General features: G+C 46.1%; 1 protein-coding gene across 4 annotated transcripts in view; it reads left to right on the forward strand.

The window, feature by feature from the left end:
- The first annotated feature begins 523 nt into the window (after positions 1–523).
- TCP11L2 (t-complex 11 like 2) overlaps positions 524–23,242 on the forward strand; it is a 70,178-nt gene continuing 47,459 nt past the window's right edge. The window contains exons 1-5 of one of the 4 annotated variants that reach the window (XM_073556881.1): positions 524–839; positions 11,221–11,324; positions 12,624–12,796; positions 21,785–21,952; positions 22,634–22,766. In XM_073556881.1, coding sequence (XP_073412982.1) covers positions 21,793–21,952; positions 22,634–22,766 — 293 coding nt within the window. In that variant the 5' untranslated portion in view covers positions 524–839; positions 11,221–11,324; positions 12,624–12,796; positions 21,785–21,792. The remainder of the gene's footprint in view (positions 840–11,220; positions 11,325–12,623; positions 12,797–21,784; positions 21,953–22,633; positions 22,767–23,242) is intronic. The other 3 variants (XM_073556882.1, XM_073556880.1, XM_073556879.1) reach the window with 3 other exon arrangements.

Genomic DNA, 23,242 nt, shown 5'->3' on the forward strand with positions numbered 1-23,242 from the left:
ATCGCAGAAAACAAAAATACCCCACGAAATAACGCTTCTGGTCAGAACACCAGCGTTTATTGAAGCGTCTTTCTTCCGGAAAATTGGGAGGATTCCCAGTGGGGCGCTGTGATCAAGAAACTTGTTGCCCAGCTCCTGTGGGGATTTCCTCAGAGAGGTAACTATCAGCCTCTTCTCCACCAACACTGCAGGCGGCACTGGCGCCATTTCTGGCGCGCATTCCTCGTACCTCAGCCTGAGGTCACGGTCTGTTAGCGTCTCTACAACGGCAGCGCAGTAACTCCCCGCCCACTCCAGCGCTAACCCAACTGTCCCACAGAAAGACGAACTGCGCAAGCGCGGATAGTGTTACCTCTCAAAGGGGCGTGTCTACGTTTGAAGATCAGCAAAACATTGCCCTAGCAACCAAACTCAGGGGGCGGGGCGTAAGGTCAGTGGCAGATTACTTCCGTAAACACGTGACGTCACGAACAGGGTCGTACCATTCTGGCTACTTCTAGTTTATATTCATTTTCATCTAGTTACAGTGTAGAAACATTAGCGATTGCCCCAAAGTCCGTCGGTAATAGAAACGGACACCTTCCCGTAAGCCATTCGTCACTGAGAGCAAACATGAAACCGGTCCATATTCGCAGTGGCCCATGTGCTTTGTTTGGTACGTTCCACCCGCTCCCCCAACAATCAGCTGTGAGCTGGAGCAGAACAAAAACATCAGACGGCAGCAAGCCAAGGTGTCCTGGAGGCTGCACCATGACAGTCAGCAACTGGCAGTACTTAGGATACAGCGAGGACTACTAGCAGCCAGTGCTCGGTGACCTCGGGACTGCTGAGAGTGACAGGTGGGTACTGGCCATGTGCCATCATTGGCTGTAGGACCACAAGTCCCAGCACAACTCCTTCCACACTGCATTACTGCTCCTGTCTGTAGTGGTGAGCAGGACTCCTGCCGGCCAGGTGCCCCCCATCTCCCTTCCTGCCGGCCAGGTGCCCCCCCCCCCCCCCATCTCCCTTCCTGCCGGCCAGGTGCCCCCCCCCCCCAGTCCCTTCCTGCCGGCCAGCTGCCCCCCCCCCCATGTCCCTTCCTGCCGGCCAGCTGCCCCCCCCCATGTCCCTTCCTGCCGGCCAGCTGCCCCCCCCCCATGTCCCTTCCTGCCGGCCAGCTGCCCCCCCCCCCATGTCCCTTCCTGCCGGCCAGCTGCCCCCCCCCCATGTCCCTTCCTGCCGGCCAGCTGCCCCCCCCCCATGTCCCTTCCTGCCGGCCAGCTGCCCCCCCCCATGTCCCTTCCTGCCGGCCAGCTGCCCCCCCCCCCCATGTCCCTTCCTGCCGGCCAGCTGCCCCCCCCCCATGTCCCTTCCTGCCGGCCAGCTGCCCCCCCCCCCATGTCCCTTCCTGCCGGCCAGCTGCCCCCCCCCATGTCCCTTCCTGCCGGCCAGCTGCCCCCCCCATCTCTCTCCTCTTTGTAGTGTAGGACTCCTGCCGGCCAGTCGCTCTCGCTCTCCTATCCCTGGTCATCCAGGGTGAATGGCCACAGTCCCTGCAGCCTTTGGCCTTTTCTATATCTCTGTAGTGTATTGTGATCACAGATGTTGGCAAGCGGAACCTCAATGTTTGGGTTGTGTGATAAGCGGAATCTACAAGAAGAATATAGCTGTTCCCTTACAGAAGACATATCCACATAGTCTGTGCAGCCCCCTAAGATCAGGCTTTAGATTATATCTACAGGGATCAGATCAACAGGAATAACAACGACTTAGTTACTGGTCAATAGCGACCATTTCTTTCTGCTTTATTTTATTCCCGCTGCCTCCTGAGTTTGAGTCATCTGTAAATCTGCCATACAGTTTCAGTGACTTGTCTTTTTACTTAGTATTTTTATGGCCTTTACAAGGGGGTGTGGCTCACATGGTAATAATGCAAATCAGCCTTAAGAAAATCCCCCTTGGTAAAGACCATAAAGATAAACCATAAATAAAAAGGTTCATCTCTGACTGTATGGCAGATATTTATTCCTTTATGGAAAATGCATGGGATTATGTTAAAAGCAAAAACTACTTCCTTTTGGTCCAGTGAGTGGTCCTCCTGGTACAAGTATGTCCAGGCTTGGACTGACCCAAAGGGAATCTTGCCGCCTCTACATGAGCAGTGTTTGGCTCAGTGCAGCATCTCATCATTCATTTAACAATCAAGCCAGCTTATTATTGTATAGAGGCATAGGTACACTTGTGAACAAGGGTCAGGTAATATAGCATGTAACTGAAGAGTGGGCTGCCAGAATGTCACCGGTGGGCACTTGATAGCCCAGGCTGACAGTCTGACAAGTTCCTTTTTTTTTTTTTTTTTTTTTTTAGCATGACTCTTAATGATCTGTCAGGACTCACAATTCATCTTGGTAATTAGTAATGAGTCCCTTGTGAGCAACACACATGACTAATGTTTACAGTGGTAATGTCTGTAAAAGTGCATATTGGACAGGACCAAGCAGGATCCCTGACTCTTGATTAAATGCTTTGTACCATATGCCCAGTTGTTATAATCAGGGCTGCCACCTGGAATTTCACCGTACCATAGTGGCAACATTTTCGGGCCCCCTTGAGACTCTGCCCAGGCTTCGCCTCAATCTCTCAAACCTTACACAGTCCCACTGCCCACTCTTGGAAAAAACTCACCAGTCACACATTAAGAGTTCCTATCAAACACCAAATCACATACATAGACATCAGCTTTTGTTCTGGCAAAAATATTTTTTTTTCAGCCTGCCACCATGACGAGGTAGACTTTTGTTAGAGCCCTACTCTACTCTAACCTATTAAACATTTCTTAAAATACCCAATACTTTTTTTTTTTTTTTAATATGTATTTTTCTTTATGGGATGTGTAACATACATAATTTTCTAATGACTAATAATGCCACATAAAAGGGACAAATAGTCACACCATGGCCAGACCACATATTACCACAACATATCAACCGAAAAGTACCATATACAAGGGACAAATGCCGCCACACCGTGACCAGACCACATTACCACCACATAGTGACCGAATACTCCAGTATTTATCATTAATAAAAAAAAAAAATAACAAATACTAGTACTACCATAAGTGCCATTATACACAGGATTGATCTGTATATATAGTGTCAGTGTACAGGTAATACAGTGATCACCAGTGACATTATACACAGGAGCTGCATGGAGGTTGGGGCCCTCTCACGCTGGACGCGCGTGGAGACGGGGGGGGCTTATGCCGGTCGTACGTGGAAGGGGAGGCTCTCACACTGGAGATGGTGAGGCAGTGAGGGGGCTCTTGTGGTATATAGAGGACTGTTGGCATACTTAATTCTGCTCAGTAGTAAGTGATACAACTATGATATATTTATATTTGAGCAGAATTAATTTCAGCCTATTGGTTTGGCCATCCACAACAGTCCCAGTCTCTCTTGTGGCCCCTCTTGGAAATTAATTGCCTGCCCCTGGCCTAGGGCACAAAAATACCTTGTCCCGGCCCTGCCCCCAGTAATAGGCAGCCATTATTTGAATGGGAGCTGACATGCAATACTCAGCACAGACCACTAAACTGTATGTCCATGCAGTGCTGTCCTGCTTTATACCCTGTTTGCATCCAGTGCTCCAAACATTTGTTGCGGAGGCACCAATCTGATATTTATGGCCCTCAAAGTGGTGGAAACCTTGTTTATCAGTGTCGGTGATCATTCTTCAATTGATGAACTCTACATACAGCTGTATAGGTCTCCACTCCCTGAGCGTGACCTTCGGTCCATCATTACATGCACTGACATGGCCGTATTCTTCATGCAGATAGACTGGCTGTAGGCTGCTCTTTTTGCTGGAAATGGTATTGTTAACGTGCTTTTCTGAAACCACCCTTCCTGAGTACAGACAGATCCTCTTCTAGTTACCACAGCGGGGAGGCGTCTTCCTTCTGAGTGCTATGAACTGTAGCTATAATAAGCCTGCAGTTTATTTTGATTACTATTGAATACTCTGGGACCTCTTATGACTTCATGCACACAATTTACAACTGACCATAAGAGTATCTGCACACAGTGTCTTTTTCAGGCGGATTCTGCCTTGGAAACTGCCTGCAAAACCTTGCAGAAACGTCTCAAAAGAATAATCATCAACACTTCTATGTGAAAATTACTGGCTGTTTATGTTCAGGCTTTTGAACATCTCTTATAGGCAACAAGCTTTTAAAAATGCCAAGCAGTTAGAGGTAACCTGTGAGCAGGATTGTGCCCAGTAACCTACAGACAGTGTCAGGTCGGCACCATTATACTGATTGCAATGAAACCTTGGATGATGAAATCTGTCTGGTAGTTGTTGTTTAATCGTTAGTTTCAGTTAGTGATCAGCTCGTGTTACGGAGAGGCCTGTGGGGGGGGGGGGGGGGGGGGTCTTCATGCGGTGCTCTGATTAGATATTCATAATGCTGACAGGTCACTGATCCCTCACTGACCTGCCCCCCTTGGCTTACATAATGCGCTTGCACAGTTCATGTTGTGGTCTTTGGAGAGAGGGGAGAGAATGTAATTACAGTTAAATGGCGGTGCTCGTGCCACTGCACTGGCGCCACTTTGCTGCAATTTTTTTCCTACAACAGAATGGCAACTGTGCACATACAGTAGCATCTGTGCCGCCGCCATTTAGTTGTAATTAAATTCCCCCCCCCCCCCCAAACAAAAAACTGCTCTGAATGTGCAGTTGCATCTAAAGTTGTGGCCAAAAGTATTGACACCCCTGCAATTCTGTCAGATAATACTCAGTTTCTTCCTGAAAATGATTGCAAACAAATTCTTTGGTATTATTATCTTCATTTAATTTGTCTTAAATGAAAAAACACAAAAGAGAATGAAGCGAAAAGCAAACATTGATCATTTCACACACAACTCCAAAAATGGGCCAGACAAAAGTATTGGCACCCTCAGCCTAATACTTGGTTGCACAACCTTTAGCCAAAATAACGGCGACCAACCACTTCCGGTAACCATCAATGAGTTTCTTACAATGCTCTGCTGGAATTTTAGACCATTCTTCTTTGGCAAACTGCTCCAGGTCCCTGATATTTGAAGGGTGCCTTCTCCAAACTGCCATTTTTAGATCTCTCCACAGGTGTTCTATGGGATTCAGGTCTGGACTCATTGCTGGCCACCTTAGAAGTCTCCAGTGCTTTCTCTCAAACCATTTTCTAGTGCTTTTTGAAGTGTGTTTTGGGTCATTGTCCTGCTGGAAGACCCATGACCTCTGAGGGAGACCCAGCTTTCTCACACTGGGCCCTACATTATGCTGCAAAATTTGTTGGTAGTCTTCAGACTTCATAATGCCATGTACACGGCAGTCCAGTGCCAGAGGCAGCAAAGCAACCCCAAAACATCAGGGAACCTCCGCCATGTTTGACTGTAGGGACCGTGTTCTCTTCTTTGAATGCCTCCTTTTTTTTTTTTTTTTTTTTTCCCTCTGGAAACTCTGTTGATGCCTTTGCCCAAAAAGCTCTACTTTTGTCTCATCTGACCAGAGAACATTCTTCCAAAACGTTTTAGGCTTTTTCAGGTAAGTTTTGGCAAACTCCAGCCTGGCTTTATGTCTCGGGGTAAGAAGTGGGGTCTTCCTGGGTCTCCTACCGTACAGTCCCTTTTCATTCAGACGCCGACGGATAGTACGGGTTGACACTTGTACCCTCGGACTGCAGGGCAGCTTGAAATTGTATGGATGTTAGTCGAGGTTCTTTATCCAACATCCGCACAATCTTGCGTTGAAATCTCTTGTCAATTTTTCTTTTCCGTCCACATCTAGGGAGGTTAGCCACAGTGCCATGGGCTTTAAACTTCTTGATGACACTGCGCACGGTAGACACAGGAACATTCAGGTCTTTGGAGATGGACTTGTAGCCTTGAGATTGCTCACGCTTCCTCACAATTTGATTTCTCAAGTCATCAGACAGTTCTTTGGTCTTCTTTCTTTTCTCCATGCTCAATGTGGTACACACAAGGACACAGGACAGAGGTTGAGACAACTTTAATCCATGTCAACTGGCTGCAAGTGTGATTTAGTTATTGCCAACACCTGTAAAGCCCCCTTTACACACTGCGATATCGCTAGCAATATTGCTGTAAAGTCACCGATTTTGTGACGTTATAGCGATATTGCTAGCGATATCGCTGCATGTGATACTTACCTCCGACCGGCTCCCCCGCTGCTGATCGCGCGAGAAGCTGCTGGACCATTTCTCGTCGGTGACTTCCTGCGGCGCTTCCTGCTGTGACGACGAGCGACGCGTGGAGCCGGGCGGGAGGACGCAGGATCGCCGCGTCTGACAGGTAAGTAGCGATCCCCGTCCCCAGCGATGTCGCTGCTGAGATCTGTCTGAGTGGCAGCTCACTAGCGACCACCCAGCGATCCTGACCGCGTCATATCGCTGGTCGGGATCGCTGGTGAGTCGCTAGGTGTAACGGTACCCTAAGGTGCCACAGGTAAGTTACAGGTGCTGTTAATTACACAAATTAGAGAATCATCACATGATTTTTCAAACAGTGCCAATACTTTTGTCCACCCTCTTTTTTATGTTTGGTGTGGAATTATATCCAATTTGGCTTTAGGACAATTCTTTTTGTGTTTTTTTTTTTTTCCTTTAAGACAAATTAAATGAAGATAATAATACCAAAGAATTTGTGCTTGCAATCATTTTCAGGAAGAAACGGAGTATTATCTGACAGAATTGCAGGGGTGTCAATACTTTTGGCCACAACTGTATATTGGCTCTTTTTTTTTTTTTTTTTTTCTTCCCAAAGACCATAATATGAACTGAGCAATCACAGTATTTAAAATACAGGGCAGGTCAATGAGGAATCGGTGACCTGTCAGAAGCCACACTGGTGAATACTTAATCAGATCACCACATGAAGGCTGCCCACGAGCATATATTTTACTCATAACTGAAATTAAAGATTAAAAAAACAATCACATGACTGATTTCTTAAGGTACTGTCACACTTAGCGATGTACCAGCGATCCCAACCAGCGATATGACGCGGTCAGGATCGCTGGTACATCGCTAAGTGGTCGCTAGTGAGCTGCCACACAGGCAGATCTCACAGCGACATCGCTGGGGACGGGGATCGCTACTTACCTGTCACACCAGGCGATCCTGCGTCCTCCCGCCCGGCTCCACGCGTCGCTCGTCTTCACAGCAGGAAGCGCCGCAGGAAGCTGACGACGAGAAACAGTCCAGGACGTTCTCGTGCGATCAGCGATAACCAGCGGGGGAGCCGGTCGGAGGTAAGTATCAGACACAGCGATGTCGCTAGCAATATCGCTATAACGTCACTAGTTATAGCGATATTGCTAGCGATATCGCTTAGTGTGACAGGCCCTTTAAGGTATAATTGTAATCAGTATAACGGCGCCAACCTGTCACTGGCTGTAGGTTACTGTGCACAATCCTGCTGACAGGTTCCCTTTAAAAGAAGTAAGCAGACCATTCTTCAGACATTTTCATCTCAGAAAACACTTTATAATTTCCAATACAAGTCAGTAGAAAAGCTCAAGATGCCTGAATGCCTTTTTGGCGGGTTTTGCCACTGTTTTTTGCTTTAAAAAAAAAAAAAAACAACCCACAATAACCTTAAAAAAAGATGCTGGCCAAAACTATATTAAAACGACACCAGTCTCTTCAAAGGAAAAAAACCAGCTCTTCCTTAAGTGTCTTCTGCTTGGAAATACTCTGTGTATGCTGTTGTGTGCACTTACCCTTAGGCTATGTGCACACGCTGCAGACTCGCCTGCGGTTTGACACCTGGACAATGGAATAGGTGGCAAACCGCAGCGGAATCCGCAGAGAGAATTGACATGTCAATTCTCTCTGCGGATTCAAAACCGCTGCTTTTCCGCAGTTGAAAAACCGCAGCGTGTGCACTGTGGATTGTAAATCCCATAGACTTACATGGTACTATACACTGTCTGCTGTGCATCTGCAGAGGCCGGATCCGCAGCAGAATCCGCAGTGTATGCACATAGAAAGCCTAACATTCGGCAAAGAGATATGTAATCTGTAAACGTAGTTTTCTAGTTACTTCTCTGGGATTGTATATAGCTTATAGATTAGGTTCTGGACCTTATGGCCCTGATTCAAGACTGGCTTTTTTCACTTTCACATGCCTCTAAATCAGACCTGTGCAAAGTATGGCTCGCCGGCCACATTTATCCCTCTGGCTGTTCTAGTCCGGTTCACGGACCGAGAAAGCTGAAGGGCTGAAAAAGCAGCCCATTGGCCGCAATGTACCCTCCCCTGCCCAGCATCCATCTGCCACACGCTGTCACTGCTATCCACCCCCTGTGGTGCAGACAGTGGTGTGTACATTGGTGGAGGATGGGGCAGCCATCCTCCTCTTCCACCAACAAGTGTGTGAACTGACATAATTGTATAATTTATGCTCGTCAGCTGTGCACTGCGGCGAGTCAATGCATTGGAGACAGGAGCAGAGCTGCAGGTGGAGCTTGTGTGTCCTTTTTTTTTTTTTTTTTTTTTCTTCCCGTGTGTGGGATGTTTGTATGTACATAGCAGGCTATGTGGGGCTCATACTGTATATAGGAGGCTGTGTGGGGGCTCATGCTGTATATGGTGGCTGTGTGGGATTATACGTTATATAGGGGGATGTCTGCATGCTTAAAGGGGTATACCCATCTCAGATTCTGTCCCATTATGTAGTAGGTGTCAGGGCTGTGACGTCAGTAAGCCAAACCTCCGACTACGACTCCTCAATTTCCACGACTCCGACTCCACATCCCTGGTAGGTGTAGTAATATCAAATATCTGCTATTAAAATATGCGGGGCATTGCATTCTTAGTTATCCGTGGTTACGACCACTCAGTGTTAATTGTTAGTGGTCGCAACACTGGGTACCTAAACTACTGCAATGCCCTGCATATGGGGTAAGCAACATGCCATATCAGAAGATTTCGTGGCAAAAATGCATAAAATCCGTGGGAATTCTGGACGTGTGCACATAGCCTTAATGATCTGGAGAACCATAATGTCAGGTCAGTTTTAGCATTTAGTGAACCTAATGAAAGAGCCAAACAATAAAAATGTGTGGGATTGAACTTTTTTGCAATTTCGCCACACTTGGAATTTTTTTCCCGTTATCTAGTACACAACAAAAACATGATGATCTAGGTTAGTTTACCTTAATTTCCCTTATCAAATTTTCAGATGATGCAAAGCTAGGAGGGATAGCTAAAGGCCCCGTTACAACGATATTGTGAACGATATAGTTGCAACGTCACCAGTTTGACGTTGCAACGATGTGGAAACAACATCGTTGCATGTGACATGTAGCAACGATCAGTTGGCTGATCATTAATCGTTGCCTAATGGTCTGGGCCATAATTGTATCGTTGGTCTCCCGCTGGGCAGCACACATCGCTGTGTGTGACAGCGAGAGATCAACGACTCTGGTATCCAGGGTAAACAGCAGGTATCTAAGATCCGCGCGGCTCTTAGTTACCCGCTGTTTACCCTGGATACCAGCTTGCTCTCTGGTCCTGATGGCTGGTGAGTCTATGTCACAGCGATCCCATCCACGTCGGATCATTGGTGGGATCTCTGGGACATTGAAGCGTGTAATGGGGCCCTAAGGGTACCGTTACACCTAGCGATGCACCAGCGATCCCGACCAGCGATATGACGCGGTCAGGATCGCTGGTGCATCGCTAGGTGGTCGCTAGTGAGCTGCCACACAAGCAGATCTCACCAGCGACATCGCAGGGGACGGGGATCGCTACTTACCTGTCAGACGCGGCGATCCTGCGTCCTCCTGCCCGCCTCCACGCGTCGCTCATCGGCGCCACAGGAAGCGACCAACGAGGAATGGTCCAGGAGCTTCTCGTGTGATCAGCGATAACCAGCGGGGGAGCCGGTCGGAGGTAAGTATCACATGCAGCGATATTGCTAGCGATATCGCAGTGTGTAACGGGGGCTTAACACTAGAGAAGATAGAGGATTCAGAAGAATCTAGAGAAGCTTGAACAATGGGCAGCGACTAATAGAACAGTATTTAACAGGGAGAAATGCAAGATTCTACATCTGGGCAAGAAAAACAAATTACATCTACAGAATGGGTGGAATAGAATTATGCAAAGCACATTTGAAAAAGACTTTGGTATACTAATAGATCAGACTACACATGAGTCAACAGTGTGTTGCTGCATCAAAAAAGGCAAACACAGTTCTAGGATGTATTAAGAGGAGCATAGAGTCTAGATCACGTGAAGTAATTGCTCCAGTCTACTCCACCGTGGTCCGACCTCATCTGGAATACTACTGTAGGTCCAGTTCTGGTCAACAAATTTTAAAAAAAATTAAAAAATCAGAAAACTGGAGCAATTCTGAGTGAAAAGAGCTACCAGGATGGTGAGCAGACTGCAGAGTATGTCCTACGAGGAATGGTTAAAGGATCTGAGAATGTTTAGCTTGCAAGAAAGAAGACTGAGAGGAGACTTAATAGCTGTCTACAAATATCTCAAGGGCTGTCAGTGTAGAGGGATCATCATTCTTATTTACACATGGAAACACGAGAAGCAATGGGATGAAACTCAAAGGGCGAAGATACAGATTAGATATTAGAAAAACTTTTTGACAGTGAAGGTGATCAATGAGCGGAACAAGCTGCCACGAGAGGTGGTGAGTTCTCCTTCCATGGAAGTCTTCAACAAGAGACTGGACAGACTTCAGTCTGAGATGGCTTAGTGAAAACTACATTGAGCAGAGGGTTGGACACTATGACCCAGGAGGTCCCTTCCAATGCCAACATTGTATGATTCTAATTTAAAAATTATAATACATTATTATTGAGCATATTTAATTTCAGCTTATTGGTTTGGCCTTCCACAACAGTCACGGTCTCTCATGTGGCCTTTGGGAAAATTAATTGCCCACCCTTGCTCTAAATGAACTCAATGTCTGAAAAGTGGTGTGCACCTTGCCACAAGCCTTTCTCCAGTAGAAGGTAAAGCATCCGCACTCACTAAAACTTGAGTTTAAACTATCAAGTGAAATTTAATTCCTACAATAAGGAAGCAATCTCTCAGGTGGAGAGTGTAGAGTTTAAGTGTAGAAAATGTCCAGTGTAAAGAATGAATTACAGTGTGTTGCAGACCAGTGGTTTGAGAATTCTTTTGGAATTTTTTTTTTTTTTCCCAAGAATCAGTGGATGCAACGATGGGGCATCTTGGAGGGTTTTCTAATGACCTGTGGATGTCTAAGATGTACAGAAGTGGGATCACTGGATGTTGGTTAATTAATAAAGTAAGTTTTCTGATCAATTGTGCTCAGCTCTAGATGTCTATATAAATCTGCTATTCTTAGTCTTCATAGGATTTTTTTTCTTATGTTGAAGTATCTGATGGTTGTACAGTGTCTGACTGGGGTGCCAAGGGCCCACAGTGACCAACTCCAGGGCTCCCATCTTTCAGCTTCATACAAATGTGACATTATCCACAATCACCAATTGATGCAACAATGAACTGGGTAGATAGTTATATGAATAAGATGCTGCCTTTGTACATAGTGATTCAAGTATACGGTGCCCACTACTGCTCATATAAGAGATTGGTGGTCTACCCTTGCACAAGGGCCCACCGGAGGATTTTCCTGTGAGCCAGTCCAAGCCTAGTTGTCTAGAAATCTCATTACAATATTGGGAACAATCTATAATTACAATGGTGACGCCTTTATCAGCTGGTTTGATCATGTTATTGTTTGTATGTGAACAAGTACCGTAGCCTGTCTTTCGGTAGCTGAGAGATTATGGTGTGTTGGCAAATGACCCAGACGATACTCTGCTAGGGATATAGAGAGACTCCTATCAATAAGGTCTATGTATGCTTCTCTGGCATGATGTGAATGTGGAGTGCTAAATTTGTTGGGATTACTTAAGCCCAAATGGGATATAGCCAGTCCAGGAATAGATGTACCCGCCAAGGGAAGGGTCCTATTAGTGGAGGTCTCTTCTAGTAGTCCGTAATGAGTCTTAAGTCTGATATTGTACTGCAATTTTGTGTTTTCACTGTTCTTTCTAGCAACTATATGAAAAAGACCTGGAAGGGTCGACACGTCCATGCTGTGTTGTAATTGTTTTTGCGTCTCATGACGTGTTCTGTGCCTACTGTATGAATAAATTTCATTTTTTAAACTCCATATTTCGTGAGGGCAGTTGCTTTCCTTTCTATTATATTTGGGGATCACCCAGTTTGACCATTACTTCTACTGCTGTGTGCATGCCAAACCACTTTATATCAGAAATCTTGCCCCTGTCCGGGACTGGAGTAAGGTTTGTGGCAAAAGGAACGCTGCCGCTCATCATGAATTTGATAAGCAAGGGTTGCTTTGTTGGAGCTGGGTGAAAATGATGTGAAAAATCCCAAAGTTTTAAAAGTTTTTGCATAATGCTTGGCTGCATCAAAGTTTTAAAACTTAAAAACCTTTTTACATTCTGGCATAGAAGCTTTGAATCTGGGTCTGTGTAGAAGTCAGTGTTAAGTTGTTTCATGTAAATTCTTAGAAATTGCTGAGATTTTCTTCAATCAGGTTTATCTATTCTCTTAGGCCAGCTGTAAATTAAATATGCTTAGTTACTAACCGGTAAAAGTGTTTCTTGGAGCCCATGACAACACCACAAGAGGGGATCCACCCTTCAGGGATTGGAAACCTACAGACATAAAAGGTCGGCATCTCTCTCCCGCATCAGTTGGATTACGGAGCACGAGAGGACCTCCCAGGTTAGTAACAATATATATACACATTATTCAGTACACAATAACTTTCTACACATTATTATGGTAAAGCAAGAGAAGTGCTCGCCCACACGTGAAGGGAGGGAATATGAGGGTGTTGTCATGGGCGCCGAAAAACACTGTTAGCGGTAAGTAACTAAACATTTATTCGAACAGCACCATGAAAGAATTAGAGAGGTAAGGAAATTAGGGAGGGACCTCATCCTGAAGCACCCTTCTTCCAAATGTGAGATGGGAGGACTCTCCCATATCAAGCCTGTAATGCTTAAAAAAAAAAAAAAAGTGGAGAGAGAAGACCATGTCGCCGCCTTGCATATCTCCTCATTTGACACCTCCGCTCTCTCTACCCAGGAAGTTGTGGCGGCCTCTCTCTGGACTGTCTTACCACTTGCTGTATAGGCCAAAGAAATTGCTTCCCTGATCCACCTAGCTAAAGTGCTTTTAGAGACTTTAAGCCCCTTTCTACCTTCCTGAAGGGAGACAAATAAAGAATTTTCCTTTTTCCCAAGGGACAGTTATTGAAATATATCTAATTAGGCACGTCCTAACATCTAGAGAATGGAGCCTCTCTTCCCTTTGATTCCCAGCATTGCCACAGAAGGAAGGAAGAACTATCTCCTACAATCTGTGAAGCTTAGAGGCTACTTTTGGTAGATATGAGGCGATCCATCTTCAAAATGACCCTATCCTCCCAAAACTGGGTATATGGGATCATACTCGCTTGTGAGAAATACAGACGAGTGCAATCCAATAAAAAAAATCGGATTGCAGTCTGACCAATGTTATGCCATAGGTGGCTTTTTTTTTTTCACGCATCGGTGTCCTTTGACAAGCTGTCAATTCATATCCGGCATACAGTAAAATCACACTAACATGTTAAGAATAGAAAAGATAGATGTGTATGTTGCACTGAAAGAGAGAAGACAAGCCAGTAATCAATTTGTCGGCTTCTGCAAGATCAATGCAGGAGCTGACAGGATAGGAGACCTGGTTTACATACAGTAAACCATTGCAGAACAGTTAGATTTATAGATGTCAGTGACAAATACTGTTAGTAGTATGGGTGTGTAAAATTTGGGACTTTTATGTATTTAATAAAAGAATGTGTCATGATGTGACTGGAGCTGTGTGTCATGACCCCACGATTGGTCGGTCACCAGACGGCACAACACACCAGGAAACTCCAGGGAAACTTTAACAACGGTGGGCCCTGTTGATGGGGAACGGGGGAAATGGACACTTCCTGCATTCACCTGAGGAAGTGCCCTGATCTTACTAGCGTCCCTATACGGGCTCTGTCACCCCTTCACCGACTACGATACCTAATCTCTCACTTGCCCTGCTCCTATCCCTAAGTAGGGAACTGACAACTAGTTGAGAGCACTGGTCCCACCTCTGCACTAATCCAACAAAAGGTAAGGACAGACAGCCACCAAAAGAGACAGATAAAATTAAAAATGAAACACTTAGCTCCTTCTGCTGCAAGGCACCACACAGCAGAGAAAGACACCAGACAAGTGAACTCAGCAAAGCACCACTGCACCCAGAGAGCTCCTTCCTGCAGCTTGGTCGCTGTAGAATGAACTAACACCGACAGTCAGTTGATGCATCAGGTGACCGTTTAAAAGATGTGGGAGTGGTCACCACCCACATCAGCTAACCCAGCAGCAATGCAATTACACCAGCAGGCCAGCGGGGGAAAAACTGACATTAAGCCCCAATGGCCTGAAAGGAAGAAAGTTTGAATCTGCCAAAGATCCAAAAATGGATTGTAACAAAATGTTTTCATGGAAAAAATAATGACGTGGGCTCCCGCACAATTTTCTGCACCAGAGATGGAAAGCCAGTGACTGAGGGCAGATATTAATGGTCTAGAAAGGGACCATGGTTATTGCTCCCAGCCACCCCAGAAAAGGTGCATCTGTAAGATGCGCCAATTCTACCACTTAGCTTCTCGTCCCACTGCATGGTAGCGGTGGCATATGGGGTAACGAAAGGTTAATGTCACCTTTGTAGCGTAAGGTGACATTAAGCCTGGCTATTCATTACTAATCCCAAAGTTTGTAGAGGGTTAAATAAACGGGCAGAAAAAAAGTATTTTAATGAAGTAAAACAATTAAACACAGTTTTCCATCTTTATTGCTCTCCTAATCCATGCGATGCCCTCGATCTGTAAAAAAAATTACCATACCTGTCTGGTGTTTTGTGTCCCCCGCAGTAATCTATGTCCACTTGGGAAGCAACACTGTTTGACAATCAATTTCACATGCTGTTGTGCAAATGGAATAGACAACAGATGGAAACTATTGCAATTATCAAGACACTCGATAAAGGAGTGGTTCTGCAGGTGGGGACCACAGACCACATCTCAGTACCAATGCTTTCTGGCTGTTTTGAATGTTGGTTGTGCTTTCACACTTGTGGTAGCATGAGACGGACTCTACAATCCACACAAGTGGCTCAGGTAGTGCAGCTCATCCAGGATGGCACATCAATGCGAGCTGTGGCAAGAAGGTTTGCTGTGTCTGTCAGCGTGGTGTGCAGAGGCTGGAGGTACTACCAGGAGACGTGGAGGGGGCCATAGGAGGGCAACAACCCAGCAGCAGGACCGCTATCTCAGCCTTTGTGCAAGGAGTAGCACTGCCAGAGCCCTGCAAAATGACCTCCAGCAGGCCACAAATGTGCATATGTCTGCACAAACGGTTAGAAACCTCCATGAGGGGATGGTCTGTGTGCCCGACGTCCACAGATGGGGGTTGTGCTCACAGCCCAACACCGTGCAGGACGCTTGGCATTTGCCATAGAACACCAGGATTGGAAAATTCACCACTGGTGCCTTGTTCTCTTCACAGACGAAAGTAGGTTCACACTGAGCACATGTGACAGACGTGACGGAGTCTGGAGACGCCGTGGAGAGCGATCTGCTGCCTGCGACATCCTTCAGTATGATCAGTTTGGCAGTGGGTCAGTAATGGTGTTGGGTGGCATTTCTTTGGAGGGCCGCACAGCCCTCCATGTGCTTGCCAGAGGTAGCCTGACTGCCATTAGGTACTGAGATGAGATCCTCAGACCCCTTGTGAGACCATATGCTGGTGCGGTTGGCCCTGGGGTCCTCCTAATGCAGGACAATGCCAGACCTCATGTGGCTGGAGTGTCAGCAGTTCCTGCAAGATGAAGGCATTGAAGCTATGGACTGGCCCGCCCATTCGCCAGACCTGAATCCGATTTGAGCACACCTGGGACATCATGTCTCGCTCCATCCACCAACGTCATGTTGCACCACAGACTGTCCAGGAGTTGGCGGATGCTTTAGTCCAGGTCTGGGAGGAGATCCCTATGGACAACATCTGCTGACTCATCAGGAGCATGCCCAGGTGTCATAGGGAGGTCAAACAAGCACGTGGAGGCCACACACTACTGAGCATCATTTCCTTGTCTTGAGGCATTTCCACTGAAGTTGGATAAGCCTGTAATTTGATTTTCCACTTTGATTTTGTGTATCCTTCCAAATCCAGACCTCCATGGGATATTAATTTTGATTTACATTGATCATTTTTATGTTTTCTTGTTCTTAATGCATGCCACTATGTATTGAGTAAAGATTTACAGCTGCGATATTTCATTTAGTGATATCTACAATGTGGTATCTTAGTGTTCCCTTTTTTTTATTTATTTTTTTGAGCAGTGTATTTGTGTGTTTTGAAGATTATATGGTTTTAAAACTGTGTACAGTTGTATACTGCTCAAAAAACTAAAGGGAACACTAAACAATACAATGTATTGTTTAGTGTTCCCTTTATTTTTTTGGAGCACTATATTTCTCAATGTGATGTTTAACATGAGCTTTTACGTACAGAGAACTGCTGTATGTAAAACCTCATGTTATAATCGCATTGCGTACGCATGTCATACCGATGTTCCATGGAAAAATTGCAAGGAAATCGCATTACACTCGTCTGGTTTTTTTTTTTCTCTCTCTCACATATGGGTATGAGCCCTATGGTGGAATTTTGGACAGGGCCTGAATGTCACTAATCCTACGGGCTGATGTTAATGCAAAGAGAAGGGCCTTTTTAAGGGAAAGCTTTTTTTATTGGGGCTATCTCGATGGGCTCAAAGGGAGAGTCTGTCAACACCATTAGAACTAGGTTCAAATCCTAAGGCATTACCCTCTAAGGATGGCCCAAGACCTAGCTGATGCCCTAATAAACCTAACCACCCAATAATTGGCGGCCAGATCACAATTATATAGGGCCCCTGGAGCTGACTTTGAGAGTGTTTGTGTGGATAGTCCTATCTATAGGCCCTTTTGTAGGAATTCCAAAACTTGGCCTATCTGAACCTTTCCTCCAACCTCCACACCTGAGGCTGATAGAAACTTGTTCCAGGTTCCGACGTATAGCTTTGTTGTAGATGGTTTCCTACTTTTAAGTAAAGAGGGAAAGGGTTCTCTCATAACCTAGTAACCAGGGAAAGGGTTCTCTCATAACCTAGTAACCAATCAACTGCGCCTTCTCAAATTCCACGCCGTCAGATGTAAACTGGACACTCGTGGGTGGAAGACTGGTCCCATGGAGAGGAGGTCTGGGAGTTCTGGAAGAACCCATGGGTTACTTGCTGGACATCCTCTTCAGCCAGGAAAACCACAGCCTCTTGGGCCAAAAGGAGACGTTTAGGATAACACATGCCCTGTCCTCAAGGATCTTCCTCAACACCAATGGAATTAGAGCTATCGGGGGGAAAGGCATATGCCAGATTGAAGTCTCACGGAATCAACAGAGCATCTACCGCTTCTGGACCTTCTCTGGGGTTTAGTGAACAGAACCGATGCACCTTCCTGTTCCCTCTGTTGGCCAAGAGGTCTATGTCCGGACATCCCCACATACGCACAATGTGGATGAAGACAGTTGGTTTAACACCCATTCTCCCTGCCTGAGCTGGTTGCACCTTAGCAAGTCGGCCTTGATGTTCTCCTTTCCTCTCATGTGCAGGGAGGTTAACGACAGCATATGAGCTTCAGCCATCTGACATATATGATCCGCCACTTCCATGAAACACCTAGACCCGGGTACCTCCTGGTGATATAAGCTACAGTTACCTGATTGTCGGAAAGTATTCTGACATGTTCACCCTGTAAAGACATAAGGAGCCGACTTATTGCCAGCTCCACTGCCAACAATTTTCAGGTTAGACAAACCAGTCTGCTCACTGCTTGTCCACCTCCCTTGGACCCACACCTCCCACAAATGAGCTCCCCAACCCGTGGGGTTGGCATCTGTAGTGACAAGCCGGGTGATACAGCTTACTCAGGGCAAGTTTGATAAATTTAACCAACAAAGAAGGGACTGTATCGTAGAGGGGGACAGAGATTTTCCTTTCCAGACACCCTCCAAGCTGGCGGTTGTTACGTAATACATCCCACTGTAAAGGGCCTGTCACACTAAGCGATACCGCTATAATGTCACTAGTTTTTGTGACGTTATAGCGATATTGCTATGTCTGATACTTACCTCCGACCGCTCCCCCGCTGGTTAGCGCTGATCGCGCGAGAACGTCCTGGACCGTTTCTCGTCAGCTTCCTGCTGGGCTTCCTGCTGTGGAGACAGGCAATGCGTGGACGCGGGCGGGAGGGCGTCAGGATCGCCTCGTCTGACAGGTAAGTAGCGACCCCCCCCCCCCCCCCCCCCCCCCGACCCCTGCGATGTCGCTAGTGAGATCTGCCTGTGTGGCAGCTCACTAGCGACCACTTAGCGGTGCCCTGACCGCGTCATATCGCTGGTCGGAATCGCTGGTGCATCGCTAAGTGTGACCGTACCTTAAGGCCCTAGCCGAACAGCTGGAATACAGGAAGTTAGTGAGCCTAAAAGGGACATCGCCCTCCTAAGGGACATAGATGGATTGTTCACTGCCTTCAGAACTTGATGCAGAATACCATGTAATTTTGGCACCTGTAACCGACACTCCTGATTCTCAGAGTCCAGCACAATCCAGAAATTCCTGCACCTTCGGGGGCTGCAAATGTGTTTTTTTGATATTGACAAGCCACCCCAACCATTCTAGTGTAGACATTACCCCTTTTGAACTGAGTAGAGCAGTGCAGGACCGAACTGCCTACAATTAAAAAGTCATCCAGATAGAGGACCATCACGACATCCTGTTCATGGAGATGAGCCATGACTTCAGCAACAACCTTGGTGAAGACCCGTGGAGCAATGGCGAGACCAAACTGGCTCTAAACTGGAAGCATCTAACTGTAAACCCCCCCCCCCCCCATTGATACCGCCACCCTAAGGAACTGCTGGTGATCTGCATGTATAGGTATGTGGTAATATGCGTCTTTAAGATCCAATACTACCGTAAAGCAATCTTTTGAAGAGCAACTCTATTAACAGACTCCATCTTAAGGGTGTGTGCACACGTTGTGCATTCTGCTACTGATCCGCAGTGGATTTGGCCCTGCGGATCCGCAGCAGTTTCTGTTGCGGTGTACAGTACCATTAAGTCAATGCAAATTGAAAAACGCAGTGCCCACGGTGCGGAATTTTCCGCACGGATTTAAATCCACAGCATGTCAATTCTTTGTGCTGATTCCGTTGCGGTTTGGCACCTGCTCCATGACAGCTGTCAAACCGCAGGGGAAAACCGCATGCTAATCCGCACTAAATCCACAGATGCCTGCGGATTTCAACAAATCCACGCTGAAAATTCCGCAGCAGAATCCACACCGTGTGCACACACCCTGAAAGAACACACCACCAGGAATTTGTTCAGACCTTTTTAGATTAATAATGGTCCTAAAGGGACAGTGTTTTTTTTTTTTTTTTTTTTTTTTTCCAGGAAGAGGGGGGGGGGGGGGGGGGGGGGGGGGGGAGTAGAACCCCCCTACCTCTTTCTGACACAAGAACCTCCACTAAGACTGCCTTTTGCCATAGTTCCAGGACTTCTGACTCCAGTGCCTGCTGTTCTGCCACTGAGAAACAAGTGGGAGTTATCATAAACTTATCCTGAGGTATTGAATGGAACTCCAACCTTAGTCCTGAACTGATCAGATTATAAATCCATCTGCTATTTCATATATTTTTATTCAGGCCGGGTGGAAAGACGACAGCCTTACCTGGACCGGCCGTCATTGGGGTGTTTTCTGTGACTCTGGGAGGAGCGAAACATGTATCCTCTACCTTTTTTCCTTTTTGTGTCGTCCCATCTGCTTTTATCCCTGGAAGACCTTCTAGGGCTGAATCTTTTCCTGTTGAAGGAACGTCCATAGAAAGGGCCTGACAAGTTAGGGAACTTTTTTATAGTTTCCTGCCTTTTCCAGGAGTTGGTCCGGTCAAGTGTTCCCCTTCACAAGGGATGGCGCAAAGCTTCAACCTGGCAACTATGTCGCCCAGCCAACACGTTGGCCACAAAGCCCTTCGGGCTGCATTAGAAAGGCCTGCAGCTCTTGCTGCTAACCTAACAAAGTCCACTGATGCTTCCGATTAGAAAAGCTGCAGCTTCTTGCATCATGGGAAAGGGTAATCGGGATGCTTTCTCTGGATGCCTTGTCCTTTAATTGTGACTCTAACTGGTCCAGCCAGACCATTTAAGACCTGGCTGTACAGGTTGCATTTCCTTTTTAGAAAGGTATCTGCTTTCTTATCTAATGGGTCCCTAAGAATTCCCTTGTCCTCAAATGGTAGCGAGGCTTTCCTAGATGCCTTAGCGACTGCCACATCCAGCTTTGGGGCTTTATCCCACAAGGACGAGGCAGGGTACCTCGAAAGAATATCTTCTTTTGAAGGCCGGAGGTAAGGAGCCTTTCCTTTCTAGTCTCTTACATTCCCATAGATTAATAGAGTGGATTTTTTTTGTTCAGCGAAAAGGACCTGCGTGTTCTCTGATCCAGACCTCCGAACATTACATCCTGCATGGATTTATCTGGCTGGGACTCAACAATCCCTATAGTATTAACTGCTTTTACCAGCTTATTCACCCAGTTAACAGGGAAGCAGGAATGGTTTGACTGGGCATCTGAAGAGGATGAAGTCGAGGCCGAGACAATCTCAGCCGAGTCACTGTCCGACACCGAGGATCTATGCTTCATTGTTTATCCCCTACGGACACATTCCTGGGAAAGGGGTCTCACTGATTCCCTAACCTCTGCCCTAACTATCTCCCTCAGGCAAGACACAAAGTCTGGTGTCTCTTCCGCCACTGTCAAATGCATGGCTGGCAGTCTCTTCCCATAGGAATCTGGCACTAAAGCCCTGCAAATTGTGCACTCCTCATGCTTGACTTTAGTGGTACACTTCTTCCCCTAGCAGAAATTTGGGAAAGACAAGGGGAAGACTACATCACCAAGCGAACTTTCACTAAGATCATTTACCAGTGAAGCGTACCGGAATGTGCGGGACATCTCTCAGCTGAAATACCCTCCTTAGGTGCTGGAGACTGATCCAGTCTGCAGAAACTTCTCTGACTGGAACTATTTTCACCCATACGACCACCTCCTGCGCTGCTACGCGGCCATCGCTGGGTCACTCAAGTGGGTATCCTCAGTGAGCTGCTTCTGTACAGGTGAATGCTTCTTTGGCGACTCCATGCTGGGATTATGGGCCTGGAAGCGCTTATTTTCATCCTGGCCTGCCTTAAATATCCTAGACCACTCCCCCAATCTGATACCGGGTCAGCAGGTCCTTCACGTGGCCTGCCAGGTGCTTACTCCCATGAATGTGATATTTCAGTTTTTAATAAGTTTGCAAAAATTTCTACATTTCTGTTTTGTTTTTTCAGTCAAGCTGGGGTGCAGAGTGTACATTAATAAAATTTTTTGAACCAAATGGCTGCAATAAAAGGAGTGAAAAATGTATAAAGGGGTCTGAATACTTTACCAGTAACATACAGTGGGTACGGATTTATTGATCAGAATGAACAGACCTGTAAACTTGTGATTGTGGTCATTGGTAACACATGCCATCTATTTTTATGTAGATACTAAAATGCCTCTCAGTGACGATAAACCCTTAGGAAATGAGGACCGGCACAGCGATTCTGATGGCTCACGGCTGTCGGAAAGCATGGCTTGCTCATCCAGTGACAATGATTCTCCCCGGGAAAGTTTTACCAGTGACTCGTCCAGCAAGCATGCTTCTCCTATGTGTAAGTCGGCTGAGGGTGATATTTACCATGATGCATGCTTACATTTCTAAATTGTTATTGATCTTGTTTTTGAATCCAGCCATTGATGAGCAGAGTGGCTTCCTGTGTATCTACCTGGAAGGAATGTGCATGTGTTCTGGTAGGGTTTTAACAGGAGGCACACTATTGTATAATTCTCTGGATGACAGGATGTGGCCAGGATAGTGTAATTCTCTACAGCCAGTAAGCGATGAAGCGATGTTCACATTCTAGAATCAACCAGGTAAATCTTATGAAGACGGGAAGATCTAACCAGTTACTCCTGACTTATATGTTGATTTATCCACAGTCTTAGCAGAAGCTGTTCTGCAGCAGCCTCTAGTTACTTAATGGCATGGTGCTGCGCCGCTCTATTAGTTTTAATAGCTGATGGTGGGGTGGGGTGACTGATCCACACAGAGTTGATGCTTACTTATCCAATGAATAGGTCATCAATATCAGACCTGGACAAACCTCTTTAAATCCAACTTGTATGTATTAGAAGCAGTTCAGTGACATTTGACGACAGTAATGCAGCTGCCAACTGCAACAAATACTTATTTTTTTCAATTCAGTCATCAAAATTGGACATTTTTCTTTCTTTGATTTCTATCTTAGATTGCCCTTTATCCATATTTGTTCTTTTTTTTTTTTGTTTATTAGCAAGTCCACCAAGAACATCAACCTTTGATGATATTATGTCAACCACAAGGAACTTATCCAACTTGCTATTAGCCCACGAAATCGTTGCAAATGAAAACTTCCATCTTGATACTATAGAGCCCCCGAAAAACAGGTATTTCTTTTTGGCTTTGTGTGTTAATTCTTCTTGTAGTGCCTATAGATGTCGCTTGGTAAGACTAGTCATAGCTACTTAAATCTTTCACGAACTGTGTTGGCGTATGTGATTGGCTGAGACCAGATATGTGACCGGACTACCACCTGCAATGCCACTACCAAGTCCAGAGTAAATTTTGTGCAATACATCATTTAAGAAAAAAACTCTCGGACACCGCAGGCTGCTCCTGAAATCCCTCTAGAATGGAGGGATTTTTAATTATTTGCAACATTGGCTAGCCAATGAGCAGTAGTCAGAGTTGGTGGGTTTCTTAGGTAAAAAGCACAGTGCTTAAAATCTCTTTCTAATAGAGCTTGTAAACACTGTTCTAAAATCACTATCTTCAATGTGCTCCTCCGATGTTGCAGAGGCAAAGTTACTTCTGTTAGCAGCATAGCAGAGTGCGACGTTCATGCACCGCGACCATGCCGTTA

This window comes from Dendrobates tinctorius, unplaced genomic scaffold, assembly GCF_039654945.1.
Source record: "Dendrobates tinctorius isolate UK_male_01 unplaced genomic scaffold, ASM3965494v1 ptg000241l, whole genome shotgun sequence".
NCBI classification, from domain to species: Eukaryota; Metazoa; Chordata; class Amphibia; order Anura; family Dendrobatidae; genus Dendrobates; species Dendrobates tinctorius.